At 36.1% G+C, this 20542-nt stretch overlaps 1 protein-coding gene across 1 annotated transcript in view; it reads left to right on the forward strand.

The window, feature by feature from the left end:
- inpp5f (inositol polyphosphate-5-phosphatase F) overlaps nucleotides 1-20542 on the forward strand; it is an 85375-nt gene that overhangs the window by 27637 nt on the left and 37196 nt on the right. The window contains exon 3 of the mRNA XM_088915601.1: nucleotides 17931-18067. Within this exon, the coding sequence (XP_088771727.1) occupies nucleotides 17931-18067 (137 nt within the window). The remainder of the gene's footprint in view (nucleotides 1-17930; nucleotides 18068-20542) is intronic.

A 20542-nucleotide genomic window follows, 5' to 3' on the forward strand; every position in this document is an offset into this window, starting at 1 on the left:
GTTTCAGTATAGTGCCAGAAACTATTATGCACAGTGACTGATAATATCCTTGACATTTCTTCAGAATGTATTGGCTGCCACAATAAAGACTTTTCATTTTTTGCAGCCTATGCTGTTTTAAAGTATTGTAGTTTGTTCATTTAGTTGTATGTAGCTATTTTGTGTCTTTAGATTTAGATTAAGATTCTCTAAAGAGAAGACTTTTCTTGACAGACAGATACAACTGAAGAAAGTAGACAGAAAGCACTGAGATTTTGACATCCAGTCACTCTGAGATTTCAGTTGAAGTACTTTGATGAGCTATTGCTGACATTCTAGGCTTTATGTTCAGCTTTTAGCTCCAGAAGAGTTTCTGATTTTGGTAGCTACAGAACAATTTTTTATTAAACAGAATTTACTGATGAGTACAGACCAGTGTTGTTCACATAGACATGGGTCAGTCGAACCTAGAATCTCACCTTGACCTTATTTGTACTGAGCGATTTATGATACATATTTACTTGCTCTGACTGTTCAAAATGGATGCATAAGGCTGTGAGGCAGTGTATTTTTACCAGCTCACTACCAGTCTGTCCTAATCTGTATCTGAAGTATTCATTGTATATATCCCTACCTGCTTATTGTGGATAAATAAGTTACATACCAGACATGCTTTTCTCAGCAAAAACCCAGATCTGTCTGGAATGCAAAAATGTAACATCCAGTGCTGCCTGTGATCTTTTTAGCTGGGTATATCAGTCTTACACTGTTGAAGTTAATTTCATTAACACTTTGCTGACTTTGCAAGTATAGTGAACTGGAGATAAAGGGCACAGTATTTGGATAACCACATTTCCAGAAATTGGGATGGTTAACTGAATTTAACGCAGTAGTTTATAATTATGTCTAATTATTTATGTTTGTTTTTTGTTTCAGTTCTAGATTAGTGCTGTTCATTTAGGAAATGAGGTTAGTTGCCAAGCTCCTGTAAGAAAAGAGTAATGCTCGTCTTTTGCCATGCTTAATTAAACAATTCTGAAGCTGATGCTTTGCCAGAATGTAATTTCTGGCACACAGAACTACATTGCATGCAGGATCTTTCAGAGTATTAGAGCTGACATTAGAACAAATTTTGCTAGAATAATAGGTGAAGGCATCCCAATGAGTTACCACTTTCTTTTCAGATTCAAACAAATTGCCAAGAGCGGGCAGTGAGTGATGCTGTGAAGAGCCTGATGGTTTAAATTTAGTTGTGGTTGAGTTCTCTACAGTAATGATCTGTAGGTATCCATTTTACCTACATTCATATACATTTAGTATTCATCTGCTTAGGTTTGCTAATTATGTGCAGAGACCCCCGTTAATTACAGTACATATTGTTTTTTGAACATCTTTTCTGCTAATATTGTAATATTATTCAAAAGGTAGAAAGGCAAAACTAGTTATAAGATTTATTAATATTATTCCTTGCAATTATTTACCACTTTCTTTCTCTTAGAGTCTTAAAGTACCTTATAAAAAAGAAAAAAGTGAGCCTGGTCAGTACTGGGAAAGGAGACTTACAGAACACATACAGTAGCTTCAGCAAGTGGTGTTGCTGGACTATGGAGCTTGGTCTGGTTTCTGAACTAGAATTTCCCAAACCAGGGCTTATACTGTATGTGGTAACGGGGACATTAAATAGTTGAAGGTGTCATTCTTTGAATAATGTGTGGAACCAAACCCTTGGCCTTTTCGTGATCCCATGCTGTGTGCAAGAGCAAAGGTGTTAACCCTGGTGCCTGGTTAAATTCCACTCTGATCTGTCTGGAGGTCCCCATTAATTCAGTTGGTGAAGTAATTTCTTGCTTCACCTGATCTCCTACAGTATGTAGTGGCAAACCCAGATACTGTAGGTGCTGTACATCAGTGGTGGGTGAAATGACACACTCTATATCCATGTACAAAACTCATTGGGAAGATGAAAAGTGCCATATAAATGCAATTACCTAGTATTAATTCGGAAAAAAAGACATTTCTGAGGCAGCATTATTTATTGGAAATGAAAAAACATGACAGATATTATCAAAACTATTGGAAAAAGGAGCAATAGTATTTTTTCATGTTTTGTTTTCATTTTGTATTGTCTTCTTGCTGGCATGCTGGATCTAAAACAAAACCTACTTCTACGAGCATGTTTAATGGACTACAACCATACCAGTACAAAAATTAAAATTGCTCTAATTCATTCAGATTTAAAATATATTATTTGAGCTTCTTAACCAAAGGTATTTAAAAAGTGGATTTTTTTTCTCAACTTCGAACGCCAAAGACAGATGAAGTATTAAATGCTAATTTTGAGATTTTATAACTTCTAATAACTAAATATGACAGATTGCAGGTTTGTTCTCAAAGTGGTGTGGTGGGAGTTTTCACTGAATGAAATGCTTTGATTAAATATGCGTTTCATTCTTCTGTCATGCAGTAAAATACAGGTAGTTGACAGAAAGGTACTGTATAAAAGGTGACCTGATGGAAGACTTCAGAAAAGATAAATTGGCTGTTACATTTGAAAATATACTACAAATTATAAATCACAGTGTATGCATCATTGAGGTTCAATATAAGGACTTTCCACATAAAAGCTGCCAAGGTGATTTATACAGGGTATGTTGTGAGCCTTGAATAATGTGCTATTGGTATTCTGCTTTTAGACTATAATTATTTAAAAATATTAAACCTTTCCCCTTTGTAAAACTGATATAGAAAGAGAAAGACAGTCATCCAAGAGAATTCTTTGGCACTGTCTTTCAGAACCAAGTCACTCTTTTGCCCTCTTTAGCCACATAATCAGACTTTTAACTGTTTTCTGTATGCATTTCCATTAGTCTTGAGCAACTTTCTGAAACGTTTTGGGGTTCTCTTTGATGAAATAGATACACAGTGAACAAAGACATGTTTTTCTATCAGTCCATCCATTTTCTAGCTGCGTCATCCAGTACAGGGTAGCAGGGCACCCGGAGCCTATCCCAGCAAGCAGTAGGTGCCAAGCGGGATACTGTACACCCTGGACTGGATGCCAGTCCATTGCAAGGCACACAAACAGTCATACTTGCACCAGGGCCAGTTTTTCCAGAAGCCATCTAACCTATTAGTATGTCTTTGGACTGGGAGGAAACTGGAGCATCTAGAGGAAATCCATGCAAATGTGGGGAGAACATACAAACTCCACACAGATAGAGGCCTAGGCCTGGAATTTAAACCAGGGCCTCAGTGCCAAGAGGCAGAAATGCTAACCAATGCACCACCTTGCTGTTCTATGCTTTTCCATACAGAGCAAATATAAAATGGCTTTATTGTAGTACATACATATGTTATTGCTATGTAATAAAACATATTACAGTCTATGAAGAAATGTCATTTAATGTTCTTTTATTGGACTCCTTGTAGGCTTATACTCATGAGTGGTTTATCTTATTTATGGGCAGATCAGAGATGCTATACAGTATATTTCCCATTCTTTAGACACAGTTTTGTTTTTCTGCACAAAACAGAATTGAAAAGAATCTTAATTCATATTATAGTGTGACTTTCAAAATATTATATATCAAAATCTACCTTTTGGGAACATGGGGATCAAATTGATTTCGCAAGTAAGAGTGACATCATTCTCTTAGAGAGAAAGCAAGGTGATGTTGTAAAATACACATGGATTATAAATTATAGATAACAGTTCAGCTGTAAGAACATACTCTATGCTATGATAATATTGTTCTGTAGAATACCAAAGAAGGTATTGATGAGATGTAAACATTTCCGACATCAATCAAAAGTGCCCTTTACTAATGTATAGTATGTAGTTCTGCCTCGGGAAAATACATCTTTCAATTGATTTCTTCTTGGATGTCATTTGTTAAGGCATCTATTCCTATGTAAACAAAATCTCAAACATACAGAACCTTTCAAAGTTGTGAGATTCCTTCCTCTATACAGTTCTTCATATGAGTGCCAAAAATTATTTTTGTTTTAGTACAGTATATTGGCACATCTAAACCAGCAAAAAAACTAGAACAATATTGATTAAAAAAAATATTACATTAGCCATTATTTTATTGTGGTTTTTACCTGTCTGATAGAAATGTTAGATGTTCTAAACTGGTTAAATTGATTCTAGAAAAGCTACAGAAAAATTAGCAGAGATGATACTGATTCACATCCCAGGTTCATTAACGGTCTGCTTTTGAAAAGGTTTACATGATACACATGCACAGAATTTTAAGTTAATTCCTGTTAGTATGGAAGTGATTGAAGTGATTCTTTTGTTGAACGATGACTCCTCTCTTCTCCTATCAGTTCAGCAGAGATGCATCTGGTTGACTGTTCTTATGGTAGCTAAAAAATAAGTTTGCAAAATGGTGGCAACTTTGCACGCCCGTACCTGAAACTGATCCTGTGTCTTGATGTTATTTACACAGAGATTTCCTTAGTGTCAGGGCATGTGAAACATACATTATACTGATCCATAATTCTGTCCTGCCTTACTTTCCTGTTTTGCCTTCTGAGAGGTCTCCTGCATGTTGTAGGGATGGGAAGTCTTGGTTACATCAACATTCTTAGAGAGTTATTGTGCTACCTTAAAATAAAATCATGTGATAGTCAGTAAGCCTAAGAAACCTATAAAAAAAAGTATATGAAGTATATAAGTTTTAGTATGTACTGTATATAACTGGTTAATTGTTTAATTTGTCTTTGCTTTTTGTGACTTTATTTAAAAAAAACATACAATTTACAGTAGTTTTGTAGAAATAGTTTCCTATATTTTGTTGATATCTTAGATTTCAGAACTGTACTGTATATATTAGAAATGCATTAAAGGAAACTATTTGTGTTTTAACAAGCAATGATCCATATGCACAGTCACTTGAGAAAGCAGTATATGACACTTCTTTTATTACATTATCAGTCAGTTTTCAAATGGCTGTGAAAAATAATCTGCTGGTTTTCCCAGAGTGAGGCAAAGTTAGAAAATGTGGTTACATTGTGCAGCTGCTAGTGTAGGAGGTGGGAGAGCACATCAGAGTAAGTCACTCTGCTGACTAAGTGTTAGTACAGCTCATATTTGGTGTGTTCTATTATGCCTTTCAGACTGCAAAGTAATAACTTTCTTATTCTGGGTTAATGAAAATGGCTATGCTTGTTATATTGCAGAATTTAAAATGTGTGTATACACTGCTGCTATTTCTCAATTTAATGTTTTTTTTAATATTTTTTGAGGCAAAAATATAGGATGGTACTGTCTGTACAGACTGAATTTCAGTCTAAGTTGATATGCTGGTCAGTACATTAGTCTTTTCTAGAATTGATTACTGCAATGCCTTACGCCCTGCACCTTGCTGGGGTATCTAAATCCACATTGAACACATTTCAGTATGTTCTGAATTCAGGAGCCAGAATCCTGACCGGGTCCTGGAGCCCTTGCACTGCACTGGCTTCCTATCAGGTTTTGTGTCAACTTCAAAATCCTCATGCTTACCTATGGTTATAAGGCTTTACATGGCTTGGTACCTTTCTGACTTCCTACTGCCCAGCCTGCAACCTTCATTCATCTGATTCTGGTTTCCTTTTTGTCCTCCAAGCTCACTTACACTCTGTGGATGACAGGGCCTTCTCTCGTTATGGCACAAAGCTGTGGAATTCTTTCCCAAAGGATATTGGATAGTCACTTACCCTTATTATATTGCTTGAATGGTTTATAATGGATGACATGGCATTTATATCGGAGGCTGACTAGATCAAGTACTGTGTTGACTATGTTGATGTCGTTTGGAGAAGTTCATCAACTTGTTCCAAGTTGTTTGGAAGATACTCTCTGTCCATTTTCTTATCTTCATATTGAATTTGTCTGTCATCAGTGTGGTTATGGAAAGGGAGGTGTACTGAGAGGGGGGGGTGAGGTGAGGTGCTGAATCTAGGGTCCATCCTGGCCTAATAAAAGTTTGAAACGTGGGAGTGCTTATTCTGCATAGATGGCATCAATGTTCATCTACAAACTGCTGCTCTCTGCAGGAAGGTACAGTAACTGCCATAAGAACTTAAAAGATTCCAATTGACAGGAGGCCATTTGGCACATCCATCTTGTTTGGTTGTCAGTAGCTATAGTAATTGATCCAAAGAGCTCATCTAGCCATTTCTTGAAGGAAGTGATGCTATTGGCTTATAAAAACATGACTAAGTAGCTTGTTCCAGACTCCGACAACCCTTTATTCAATGAAGTTTAAATGCGCTTCACCTTGGTTTCCATTTGTGTGAAGAAATCCGTCAGGTCAACTTTGTCATTGCCTTTTAAATGCTTGAATCAGGACTCGTAGTTTTTTTTTTCTGTGAAAGACTACAAAAATTAAGCCTGGCAAAATCTGACATTCCTTTGTGCATGGCAGTGTACCTGGTCTATTTCTAGAGCAGTGTAGTAACAGACAAATAAGTTCTAGAACCCGAGATGACGTTTGAGTAACTGAGTTTATTGCATGCAAGGAACAATAAGACCAAAGTATTGTAGCGTATACAGGTTCTTTCAGGACAAAGGACTAGTGGAGACGCGATTAGTGAACCAAGCGACAGGTTTTATTCTTCTGACCGACACACAGAATATATCCCACATGAGGAGACTGACGAACACGTACACATCGTTAGGGTGGTCCGTCTTAACAACAGGCTATCCACCTATATGGCTACACCAGACACTAAAACTGCTATGACACTATTTACATATGCAGGGTCAGCTGCTGGTCATCGTGCTGACCCTCGGACTCTCCCCGGCTACAACTCCCAGCCTGCCCAGCGGTACTATGAGCGCCTAGGTGCGCTTCCTCCTCACCACCGGGCGAGGGCGTTACAGTATTGTTCAAAATATAGATACAAAACTTCCAGTTTATATAGCAAATTTCACCCGCTACGGACGCAAATTGTAACCATAGTAATGGGGGGGCCCCTATGTTTGGACATTCCCAAGACCTTGAACACTTTTGATGGTCGGTTTTATCTTTCCTTCGTTAGGGGGGGTCTTTATCTTGCACTTGGAATTTCATATCAATTAACTCCCATCCCACCATAACTCCAAGGTGCCTAAGCATGGAATGTCTTGTGTTACAAGAAGTCTTTGTGCAGAAAGAAATCACTTAACCCCTTTTTCACATCTTATATCTTTCTTCAGCAGCAATCATTTTTGTATTGTATTGACCAAAATTGTATATAGTAAGTTATTAATTTGTTGAACAATCACAATGTAACATTCTTTGATTATAATTTCTATGCTTTTAATTATGTCTTTTGAAGATGTTTGCATGTTTTGTTTCTCTGCGTTGTCTCGATGAAAAAGATGTCCATAAACTTCTAAATCTTTTTCACAGCTAGTATCTTCACATTCGGTGTTTTCCCATTTTATGACTAGTTTTTTTGCTACAAGCATGTAACCCTCTGCACTTGTGTGTATTTGAATCCCATCCGTTTACCTTGAATTTCATCTAAATCTTTTTAAATTTCCGTTGCAGATCCTAATATTTACAATTCCTCCTGCCTTTAGGCAATATCCCAGTCACTCGAAAAAGAGGGCTTGTATGGAACTATAAAAAACATCCCGTATGGAGTTGGCAACAAAGCACTTTAGTGATACTGCAAACAAGGCGAAAGATGTTGTGGTCAGACAAGACAACATTGGAACTTTTTGGTCTAAATGGGGCCGGCATGGTAGTAGAGAGGGTAGCATTGTTGAATTCCTGGGGTGCTATCTGCATGGATTTTGTGTGTTCTCCCCTTGTTCACATGCCTTTCTTTTGGAACTCTGGTTTCCTCCTACAGTCAAAAGACATACTGGCAGGTTAAATGGCTTCTGAGAAAATTGACTCGAGTGTGAGTGTGAGCTTGTTTGTGTCTGAATATTCCCTGTTATGGACTTTTTTCCCATCTCAGGTATATCATGCCTTGTCAGCATAGGCTCTGGCTCTCCTGTGACTGTATTCATAAAGTGGTTAGAAAGTGGATGGATAGTCTAGATGAAAAATGTTAGGACTGACACAAATTCAACTCGGTAAATCACTTGGTTCTCATCACTGAATGTTCTTTTTGAACTATAATGCCACACATCCACCTGTTCTCTGTCTTACGGATGCGGCATATCCACCACTGTTGTATTTATCACCATCACTCTCTGTTAGCCATGTTTCAGTGATTTCAATTTACATTGTAATTGCTTGTTAATGCAAGAATTTCTCTTGTTTGTAATTTGTTCACAACACTCCTGGCATTTAGGATATTATGTGGTCCTTGGACGTTTTGTTTTTCCTCCTGGAGTTTGCATTTTGGTTCTATTTTGCTTGGATTCTCTTCTTTTCTGTCTTAGTTTAAATGCGAAATGAAGAAAGAGAAACCTATATTTCTTTGTAGGTTCTTGCCCCAAGCTGATAGTCTTTTCTGAGAACTTCTTTTCAAGCTCTTTAAATTTTTTACGTAATGGAAGAGTGCTGTTCATGCCAGTGTTGTTTGTCTCAATGTGAACAACTGGATCTTTGCCTGCATTTTGTAGAAGCCAACCTACCCTGAAGACAAGGCTGGCCTGCAAGATGCCTTCGAGACAGAGTACTGTCTTTTATTACTTGGGTCCTTGGTTTTTACTTCCTAGTTTTTTTTTAAGAGTATAATCTTCAGCAGCAACTGTTTCTCTTTTTTGCCTTTTATGGTGGCACTGGCACTGCTAGAAGTTGTTTGGACTCATGTCCAAACTTCAGAATCTGTTTTAATTGTGTTCTGGCAGCTGCTCCCCTGAGCTTCCAGGTCTTCATGTTTCCATGTCCTGGATTGAAGCACAATTGATTGATGTGAAAGTAAAGTGGTATTAAGGATAGGCAGCTGTAAATTTCCATTAAACTACCTGGGAGCAGCTCCTTTCAGCTTCCCATTGCTGTAGCTCTGATTATTCGCACACTTCTATGAACTTGTGATTTTTATAGTTCCTCCATTTCTTGGTATTCTCTCAGTTCCTGTAGTTTAATTTCCAGTTCGTTCACTTTTACAAGGAGGAACTGGATTTTGAGGCAGGTTTTTCTTTTCATGTATGAATTCCTCTACGACAATCCGCATGTTGCATAAAGTCATGAAATTTAGTTAAATTGTGTGGTTTAAAAGAACTTCTTTTTTATTCAAGTGTATAATGTTTGTTGCCACACAGACACAAAGAAATCTATTTTTCTGTGACTAGAAATAAAACAGCTCTTGATCCAATGCTGCTGAAAAGTAAACAGACTATCATGCATGCATTACTGCACAACTTTGAAAGCAAGTCAGGTTGCTAAGGTTTCTGTAGTCTTCGACTGCCTGCTTTCTGGGTGATTGGACCAGCCAGCTTCACCAGAGCCATGTTAGCTGGCATGGCTCAGAGTAAATCCAGAGCTTTATGGCTCACATAACAGACTGGAGAATGAACCCTCCACCATATTTCACCTGCACAGCAATCCCCTAGCTTGCCTGTTTCTACATCCAGTGGTGAGGACAGGAGGGCTGAACCTCTGGGATCAATTGTGATGTACACTCTACAAGTCTTTTTAATTTGTTTTCGTCTAGGTGTCTTTTCTCGTCTTAACATCTAGAGATTTCAGAGATGTGCCGAGCCAGGGCCTGGACTTCCTCTGAAATATTTCTGCAGTAATTAGCTCCTGTGGGTCCACTTAGACTGACTTCACTGACTAGTCCGCTGCACTTACTTGAAAAATTCTATTACACAGGCCTGCGTTCCTTTGCAAGACTGCCTTTGACTAATGACAGCATTAGCATAATACTGTAGGTAAAGTAAAGAATGTGTGAATGTTTACTTTTTTTTAATATTTAATTGCTTTTAATATAGTTCTTGTCAGGAGAGCTAAATTCTCAAACATTTGATATGCCTTAGGATATAAATCCCTGAATCTAAACAGTGGAAGGTTATTTTTAACTCTGATCAATAGGTTGTTTTTTATTTTTACTTAATTATGTTATTGTTTTTTCTTTAATGGAGTGCTTTTTTTACCTAGTCCTAGGGCTTTACAGGGAATCTTTTTTCATAGACCATAGTAACATGCAATAGGAGAGTTACACATTACCTTATTGTGGAAGTTTAACAAAACAAGTGATCAGTTTCAAAATAAGATTGGAAAACTACGATATGTATTGCACATTATAAAACCTACAGTATGCATTTGCTGAAAGCTGTGTTTATAAGGTACTTTACAATACAACAGGCACAGGATATCTATATAATAACAGATAATAATGATGATGATGGAGCAGTAATGTGAGAATAATTTTGAAGAGTAAATTTCTAAACTCCCAATTGTCTCTTCTGCTGTCATAGTTCTTTCTGTTTTCAGAAAACTTTCCGTATATACTGTAAGTCTGTTTTCTTTGCTATCAGAGTTGTGAAAACAATGAAGTGTTTTTTTTACTAATATTTATTACAAAACCTGCATTGAAATTAAACTTGGAGGTACCAAAAAATGTATGTGAACATTTCTGGTCTTACAACTGAAAAATCTGAACTCACTGGAAGACCGAAATTAAATGCGTAATACAATATATTGCATGGCCCTGGGGAATGATAAAAATAAAGATGTACTAAAATGAAGTGACCTTGAATGCTTCCCTTTTTGCCTCTGGGAAATTAGTTTAGATGTTATGTTCCATGCCTTATATTGACAATGAATTTGGTCTTATTTGTAAGCTGTTTTTTCTGATCTTTAACACGATTTTCTCACATTCTTTTGGGGGGTTTTGTTTTTTTAGAATTTTCTTCTGTATTTTAATCCATCCTGTTACTGTATTCCCTTACCTTTTACCATATAGGCTTAACTTATACTCAAAGCTTTAATTAAATAAAATATAAAATACTGTGAGTTGTCCATAGACCTCAGATGCCTGTCCATCTGTTTCTCTCTATTTGGAATAAGCACATAGTAAAATATCCTTTTGAAATTATGGGATAAATTCCATCTCCAGCCTGGCCTACAAATGCTGATATGCCTTTTCTAAATACCATGCAGCACGCTAGGGATCAGATTTCTCAATAAAATGTTTTTTTTATGTGCTCTAGATATTAGTGGCCTACAGATGTAGCCACACAGAAAACAAGCAATAAATAATAAAGAATAAAGAAATAATAAAGCTGCTGTGGCTTGAATGCATCTTGTTGATTTCTCAAGGACCTGTTAATTGTTTTTGTATTTTATATGTATTAGGTTTTTTAAGACCTTGCAGAGAGAAGATATTCCTTTTTTTGTGTTTCTGTGAGCACATAAAATGTTGTCAAGGAGCAGGACTGTGCTCTTGAACATTGCAAAGTCAGTTTGTTAAATCAACTACCTGAGAGCAAGGAAATATTTAACTTAATTTTAATATATTCAAGCTGAAGACACTGACAGACCTGCAGCCTGTGAGAAGTGGAATACACCCAGCCCCACGTACTCTATTTAGAAGAAACCATCTGTAAAAAAGGGGAAATGGTCAAACACATTTCTTTAGGTGGAGCTATGTTCTTGAGACACAGGAAGAACCCCTTTAAAAGACGAACCCCTTTTACACCGAGGCTTCTAGAAGGTTGTTTGTTCAGCGTGGAGCTGGGAAGAGCAGCAGGAAATAGATCAGTCTTTTGCACCATGCCAATAATGAGATATTTGGGCTGTGGTGGATGTGTTTTCTTGTACAGAGAACACTGTTGCTTGTGTACAATGACTTGCATGCATACTAAAATAACCACATAGTTCATGCTTTATTTTGTATTGTATGGAGGACATGATCCCTTTGTCACTTAGTTGTTTTGCAATAGTGGGAATGCAGTTTTTGTTTTCTAAGAGTGGATGTCTCAAAAGAGAAAGATGTCATAGGCAGTGCTTTGTTTTTTTTCCTGTCACATGTGTGATGGTATGTTTGTGAAGACGTTGAGTTTCTAGGCTATTCTAGGCTATTATACCTCTAGGCAGGCCATATCTTAAGAAAACCTAGCACGCAGGGGTTCATATTTGCCATAGGATCTTTAATGACCAAGTATTCATGTTATCTGAAGGATGGCATCTTTTACAGTACCCGTTCTCAAGCTTCAGCTTGGAAACTCTTGTCTGTTTACTGTTGCAGCATACTATACAACTTAGTTATTCTGTTCACAGAATATTGATGTAAACATTTGTTGTTTTTGAAGAAATTTTGCAAAGGAATATATAACATTTTATCATGGTTCAACAAACACCTGTCTTTTGTTCATGACCCAGATTATACACAGATCACCACCAGCCTATTTTGGGAAGGTAGCACTAGTTCCCCACAACAAGTGATTGTGTCATTGTCATGGCAACTGTCATAAAACAAAGAGGGGCTCTAAAGATTGTAAAGCCATTTTGTGATGAAGAAGGAAAAAGAACTGATAGTGATTATGAAAATAGTGAAAATGTTTGTAATGTGTCCTATTTCAGAATGATGAAATTGTAACATTTATGGCTTGGAAGAGACAGGTCCCATAAGGCATTGCTTGTCATTCAGCAAAGGGAGGGAAGCTGTCATATTATTGACATATGGTTACTTTAGTCTCTTTTAAAAACAGTTATGCTTTAACAGCTGTTGGCTGTAGTCATTTGTCATAGTGTATGATTTTTTGAAAGCTGCCCGTGTAGGAAAACCAAAGTACATTTATTCTTGATGGATATTCTGTTGGCAGCACAACAGTTTTCAGTCCACTAGATATGACTAATTATAGTACATTTTCTTCAAAATATAAGGTGTAAAACCAAGAGAACTGATATCAAAGCACTTTTTTTTACTAGTAAACAATTTCCACGTTTAGAGATATTGATCGCTTTCTTTTCACCTCGGTCTTTTCACTTCAGTAATAGGAATTATAGGGCTTTCAATTTAGACTGAAGATTTACTCATAATACAGACTTCAATTTTCCCTTTCAATACTTAATCCTACAAACCAATACCTTGTATACTCTTCCGGTTTACCTCTAGGTTCACACAATGTAAGAAACAAGAAAAATGCTTGACCTTTTCCTTCACTGAATAAATACAGTATGCAGCATGTATATTTATTACTTGTAAAAATCTTCAAATTTCTGTGCAACATTGTTCATCATCCTTCACCAAGAAATTGGAGTATTGATTAGAAAAGTGTATGACAAAGCTGGATATTTTTATCATCTTGTTTTGATATTGGGTCTGAACACTTTCCTAAATTCCTTTTAGATTCCTTATTTTACTTAGTATCCTTTATAAAGGATGTGATGAAATATGAGTGTCCCTGGTTTTGCAAATTGTTATTGAATGCATGGATTTTTGTTGGTTGTAGATTATACTAGGTATTTTTATACTAAGTTTTTTAACCTGTATAAATTATTTGATTACTGTCAAAACTAAACAAAGTTTTTGTTGTGTACAGGACATAAATTACCTACAGTAAATATAATTTTGATAATAAGTGAGTCTCACTTGCTTTATGTAACTATTAATGGGTTCAGAGTGTATGTAGTGTAAGATCAATAGAAATAAATCCCTTTTTTCTATAGATTGATATACCACCCATCCAAGCGTTTTTGTGGTGTCAAATTTATTTTTAACAAGTATAAATGGCTTACAAAAAAGGTCTCCTGAAATCTGAGTACAGTATCAGTGTTTCCGAAACAAACTGACACCATCTGAATGGCATTATAAACCTGTACATACAGTAATTTTAAAATAATGCAGAAGACCACTGTAGGATCATGCAACAGTATCGTGCTCCCCTTAATGTAGCCACATTAGTGGCCATAAATACAATGTTTTGTTCTCTGTTAGGTGAATCTCTGGAGGAGGCACATTAGTAACAACAGATCAATGTCACACTGTCTGCAGCTCTTATTGATGTTACAGAGAGGCAGAGACTGTCAAATCATGGTAATTGTCTGAAGGAACAATCCTATTTGGTACAGACACACATCCTGTCATTTGAAAATATAGGTATACTGTGTGTTAATTCATTGAAATATCCTTAATATGCATCTTAATTATACCTCACAAATCATACAACTGTGATCCATCTGTCATCTGGAGGGCGTTTAAGTGATGTTGACTCTTCCTACTCTTGTTATTTCTTATGATCTACAGGGCCAATATGTTGTTGCTGGAACAATACTGGAACCATGGAGATGGTTTTTAGACTAGTTGCTCTCCATGTGGGGTAACCCAGAAAATCTTGCTTTAAACGTCTGAGAACTACATCAATGCTTGGTGATTTTGTGCCCTCTGGCTGGAGTTCAAAAATCTAAAAAGAGCATCCTATCCACAGTCTTCAGCTCTGTTAAGTCTGGATTGAAGTTGTTGACCTTTGAATCATAATGCTTACAGAACAAGCGGGGTAGTGCTGTAATGATAGTTCTACATAGTCTCTCAATATATCAGTCCTTGTTTACAAAAAATGTACTATTAAGGAAAATAAACAGATTTAGTAGTTAGCCATTTTTATGATTGGCTTTTCATCTGGAACAATGTGTGAGTTAGCCACTCTACCTTATTGTAGTCTAAATTGTAGCAGTTTCCTGTGTAAAACTGTTCATCTCATTACTTTAAGTAAACACATTTTATGAAAAATAAGTTTTCATCTCTTCTTCAATACTGTGTATAATTCATTCTTTACTGTGCAAAATTTGTTCTTTAGTGCTCAGAAACATTGTCATTACCGGCTGTCCAAGTTGTCCAAGCCTGAATTATGTTTATCCATCCACGTGAAGGAGCCAGAGCCTATCCCAGCAAGCATTAGGAGTAGTGCTGGGCGATAATTCGATAACAATAATTATCGCGATATAATTTTATTCGATATAATTTTAACAAAAGTTCGATAAATGTTCGATATATATGTTTATGCTTCGCGCATGATATGCGCATGCTCACAAAATACTGCGCGAGTGCGCAAGCGTGTTGCAGACTGGGCAGCTAACGCGGTGTTGTTTACCCACACGGTGGTGGCTGACAGGATTGTAGTTAGAGCGGAGGAATGAGCGACACTGAAGCAAATGTAGTGCTGCCAACGGCCAGTATGAAGGATGATGACATCGTCGACAGAAAAGGTCATTCAACTTCGGTAATTTGGAGATATTTTGGCTTTTTACGATCAGACATAAAACAGAGCACTTTAAACTTTGTAGTCTGTCTGAGCCATCTTCTATGTGTGTTTTATCACACTGCAGTATTTAATTTTTCTATTAAGATATTTATTTTGTAAATTTTACTCATGCATATTTCGACATAAAAAAGACTTGAATACTCTCTACCTCAGATTTGTTTAATGTTTCTGCTGTTTGGCAAGTGTTTGTTGTGTTCTTAAAATAAAGAGTTGTTTAATTTATCAATTAACTGTCTGGTTTCTTCAACTTTCACTCAGGAGAAAAAATCTGCCTTTAAACTTGAAAGAAATAAAGATTTGACATTTATAGTGATAATTATCGATATCGACTGATATGAAAATTTTTATCGTGGTAATGTTTTTGGCCATATCGTCCAGCCCTAATTAGGAGCGAGGCAGGATACAACCTGGATGGGACACCAGTCCATTGTAAGGCACACACAGACAAGGACATGCACACACTCACACATGGGCAAATTTCCCCAAAATCCAGTTAACCTAACAGTATGTCTTTGGATTGTGGGAGGAAACCCGAGCACCTGGAAGAAACACAAGCAGGAATTGAACCCAGGGCTTCAGCACTGTGAGGCAATAGTGCTGACCACTGCACCACCGTGCTACCTGAAGAATGTTTATGCATTTTAATTGCATTCATATTTTTCAAAGATTTTATGATTTTACTATATAAAAAAGATACTCTTTTGTCTTTTGTGCTTAACTCAAAAATGTCTTTATGAAACATTAATTATGATAAATCATTTATTTCCAGTGACAGATGCATTTTTATATCTGCTAGTTGTTAAAATGTTTGTTCATGGTGGGAATCCTTCAGTACAAGGTGTAGTTACTGGAGTGTTTACTGAATCAGAGGAAACTACAGTTTTTTTTTAATTTTGTTTATTTCTGCTGGAGTATTCTACAGTTACTCAGTTTTATTTAGATGTGACTAATCCTGAATGTGCAGTGATTCATTCAGGAACTTGGTGTTCAGAGTTTGGAAAATACAGTAGGCTGCTACTTTAATTTTAACTCTCCATTTCTTACTCGATCATAACCTGTTTTTAACCTGGCTTGCACATATGAATTAACTTGCTTGCTTTAAGTACAATATAGCATTAAATGCTATTCTACATTTTGGCGAGTGATTTTGTCTTATTTATATTTCCTTTAAAGACAGTTTTTATAGTATGACTGAGGCACTGAATGTGATAACGATTAGATACAGATCTAATCTCCAGACACTGTATGCCAATTGTTATCTTAATCTGTAGACAAAATGGATTTTGCTTACATTCATTCAGAGGCTGGTTTCTCTCTCTTTCTAAATAAAACATATTTAGGTACACATTTAAAACATAGCACATTTAACAAGGAACACATTTAGTTAAAATTTGATCTTTCTAACCGAAGAATGCAGATTTAAAAAGTTTACCTACTTCACATTTAACAGCTCTCTGCAGAGCAAGATGACCTGTTGTTGACATTGTTTTAAGCACAATTTTTTCTCTTGAGATTTTTGTATGCCTTCACAAAAGAAGTCTACTCCAGTAATGACTGAGGCAGTCCTGCAAGACAGCAGGACATTAGTGGCCTAAAGAACAGAAGAATAATGCCACTTTGTTAAAATTCAATATTATATTAATCCTTTAATATTATGTTATTCTTTCAAAAATAACATTTGTTAATCATGCTTGATACACTATTCTTTTAGGTTACAATATAATCCTTTTATGTTATAACCATAATATTATAAACCATAATATTTTTAAAAATACCATACTTAAGGGTATGAATTATTTCAAAACCATTAGGATTTTACTCTTTAGAACATCATACCCTGTGGTTTTGAGCAAGAGATTGTTGGTTTCCTTTAAAATGTGCACAGGACAGTGGAGTAGTGTCACTAGTGGAGTTGTTTACCTTAGGGCAGGAGCAGGACACAATCTAAAAGTGCATTTGAAAATTAGTTGTTATGCTTCCTTTAGCCTGACCCATTGTTTTTTAGTCTTCATTTTTGTGACAACTGAACTGTAAAAATACCAGATTTGGAAAATTCTGTCTTTAAGATTGAAAAAGGCACCAGCAGCATCGAGGTACAAATCTGAATCATTTTTAACACTGAGTGCTTTATCCTGCGAGGGAGATTAGAGTGAGTGTAGTTTGTGTGGCAGTTTTTTTACATGTTCTACACACCAGATGACATTGTACAAGATGACAGCTTTCCCCTTTCCGAGTTGTGTACAGTACAAAGTCACAGTCAAGTTGGTTATTTTGCATTTCTTTGATCTTTTTCAGGTGCAAGGTATTGCAGTCAGATCAGAGTAGAAACTTTTCAAAACACAAAGAAATGCTTTTAATGCTATGCCGGAAAAATGTAAATATATATCCATGTGTGGTGTGTTTATTCAAGAAGATTGAAATGAATTGTAAAGCTGGATTTAGCTTGTACAGGCAATTCAGCCAATTGCAGTAAATGTACTTAGAATTAAGTGTTTTTATTTCTAAATGTCTTTACAAAATTGAAGTTGGCAGTCTTGTGGCATGTTTTTAGTCAAAAAATGCACGATTTTCAGTTTTTCAAATGGATGGGCAGGTGATGGTAAATATAAGTGGTTTTAATGGTTTTTAGGCAGCTGTCTCAAAAGTGTTCCTTTTGGGCCTTTGGTGTATGCATTCTGGTGACTTTTTGACCGTGTGTTTTTGATCCTATATTCCTCAAACAGGAGAAATTAACATCTTGATGAAACTTGCTATATGCAATGTGGTCGCCATGATTGAATTTCATTCTTTCTCTTCCTCCCTGTAGACCTCCCTCTAGGCCTTATCCTAATCCGTCAGAGAGCTTTGGTTGGCAAACTCCCCGGTGACCATGAAGTGTACAAAATAACCAAGATTGCCGTGATCCCCCTCTCCGATGATGAGCCCCAGGACTTGGAATTGGAGGTACTGTAAAGGCTTTTATTTGCAGAGAGAAGGAGTGTGCAACCTTTGTCCAACCTCTGTGGCCATTATCTTCGCTGAGGATTGTATGTTTGCTTAATTTTGCAGCAGGATCTTTAGTGACTCATTGCAAAACCTTATGCCAAGTTTTGTTACATTTCAGTGTTACTAAGCCTTTAATCAATCACATCTCTAACCTGCTTCCCTCCTACACTTCACTGTGCTCTGCAGTTTCCTGTTTTAATTTTTCTTTCACTCTGTTCAGGTTTTACCTGGAATATCCTTGTACAGCCAGGTACAGTACTGAATAACTGTGTTGGTGTGCTCTAATCATACTGTTACTCATCTGGTTGCTTTTCGCAGCTGAAGGCTGAGTGGCAATTCATTTTTCAATGAATGCATATCAATAAAATGGGGGAACACGTCGCTTATACTAATGTACTAATTTCACGACTGAGCTGTCGTTCTTCAGACAGTGATTTCTGGCTGTGATTAAACCATGAATGAAAATAGTGCAATATGTGATGATCAAATCTTAAAAAAATGTAAACAAGACAACAAGACAAATTAGCACCACATGGCAGGAGAAGAGAAATGGAAATAAGCAGAATTACATGAGGTACTAAAAGATATTTGCCTTAATGTATTTACAATAAAGGGTTTGAATGGCTTGGAAATCAAGTCTATAACACGCTGCAATCTTCTTGTAAATTTCAGCATGTGGCTGTGGAGGAACCACAGGACACAACGTTGGTAAATATGACTTGCATGGATGGCTTAATGATTCATATCAAGACAACTGTTATCTAAATTACTGCTCTTCAGTTTGGATGACTACATAAAAACCAGAATATCAAATATTTTCATCTGTTTTTTAAAATGTTTTGAATTGGTGTTGAATACTGAATGAATCATGTGTGGGAAATCTGATTTATTTTTGTTGAACATGATGGAAATATTTCTGAACACCTTGGTGAAAAATGATTCCAATTGATGTTGATTGGAAAATAAGTATATTTTCAGCCATTTATTAAAATGGGGGCATGCTGAGGTTCTATACATGAATTTTTTTGGCTTTTTGTTTAGATAAATTGCATTTTTTATCTGTAAAATTTCCATGCCATTTCCATCTTTTTATACAGATAAATCTAGTACTATCATGTGATACAAAGGTATCCATAAATGTAAAGCACTTAAAGGACAGATGTGAGGGAATTAAACTTTTTTTTTATCTGCTAGCCTTATTATTAACCATTAAGCTGTCTGGCAGTGGACTAGGATATTAATTATATTAATAAATGTCAGATTATTCCTAATACAAATTACATTATATACTTCAGCACTGTCTCTGATCATGGAACTACAAGGTTTTGCTTGTATTATATATGGATGAATAATATAGCATGGTTTAAAGTTTACTGAAGATAACATTTGCAAAAACAGGACCGCCTATTCATATAACAAAGTTATAAAAATGATAAATTTGAGTAGTGTAATTTGTATTTAAGTATCATATTAATACTGCTGTCTGCTGCTTGACATTTATCTAGAAATTAAAAGCAACACCTTACGTACAGTAACTTAATAAAATGTATGTATGCAACCAGCTTTTTGAACCTACAGTATATAAAGAGTGTCTCATACCTGTGTTGAGGATCATAGTTAAACTATTCCATGACTTCTGAATGAGGTGTATAAAGTTTATATAATTGAATTCTGCATTACTTATCACTGTGAAAAGTGCTACTGTATTTATGAACAGGGCTTGCAACATTACAAATAATAAAAAATAACACCACCTAACAAAAAATGAAAAAAATGTAAACTGTTCATTAAAACACTGACATCCTGACTCCCTCCAGCAGCTCTGCTTGGTGATTTCAGTAACTAGCATTCCACTCCACTTATTATTCCCTGCAAGTGCAATTAAATGATGTGCCAGCTTCACCCTCTCTTTTGCTGTCTGTCATATACAGACCACTGTACTCCTTCTGTTCAGATATTATATTCACTAATGAGACACTGCTTCCCTTGAGTTTTGTGAGCAGCCTGTCCAGCTGTCCTTCATAAAGGTGACTTTCCACATTGCAGGCTACAAAATCAATAAAACACTTGAGAAGATAGTTTGAAAACTCTTCAATACACAAAACTTTTCAAAACATAAGGCCATTATTTGAGAGACAGAAGAGATAAAAAAACTAACAGTACAGTGGCTGAAAATGCACAGTTCATTGAATATCAACAGAATTTATAATTATTTTACTGTGCATACAGTGGTACCAGATTGATGTCATGTGTTGGTAAAGCAAAGTGTACATTGATAATAACAATAAGTTGTTATTATTAGGTAGTTCAAGATTAACCATAATTAAGACTTGTGACGCCACTGAGGGATATCAGGATATTAACCTGGGTAAATAGTTTTTTGAGTCTTTGATAAAGATGCGTGATATTCCTTTTGGAATGTTCCATGAATAT

The sequence above is a fragment of the Atractosteus spatula genome, chromosome 5 (genome assembly GCF_055471065.1).
Source record: "Atractosteus spatula isolate fAtrSpa1 chromosome 5, fAtrSpa1.hap1, whole genome shotgun sequence".
Taxonomy (NCBI): domain Eukaryota; kingdom Metazoa; phylum Chordata; class Actinopteri; order Semionotiformes; family Lepisosteidae; genus Atractosteus; species Atractosteus spatula.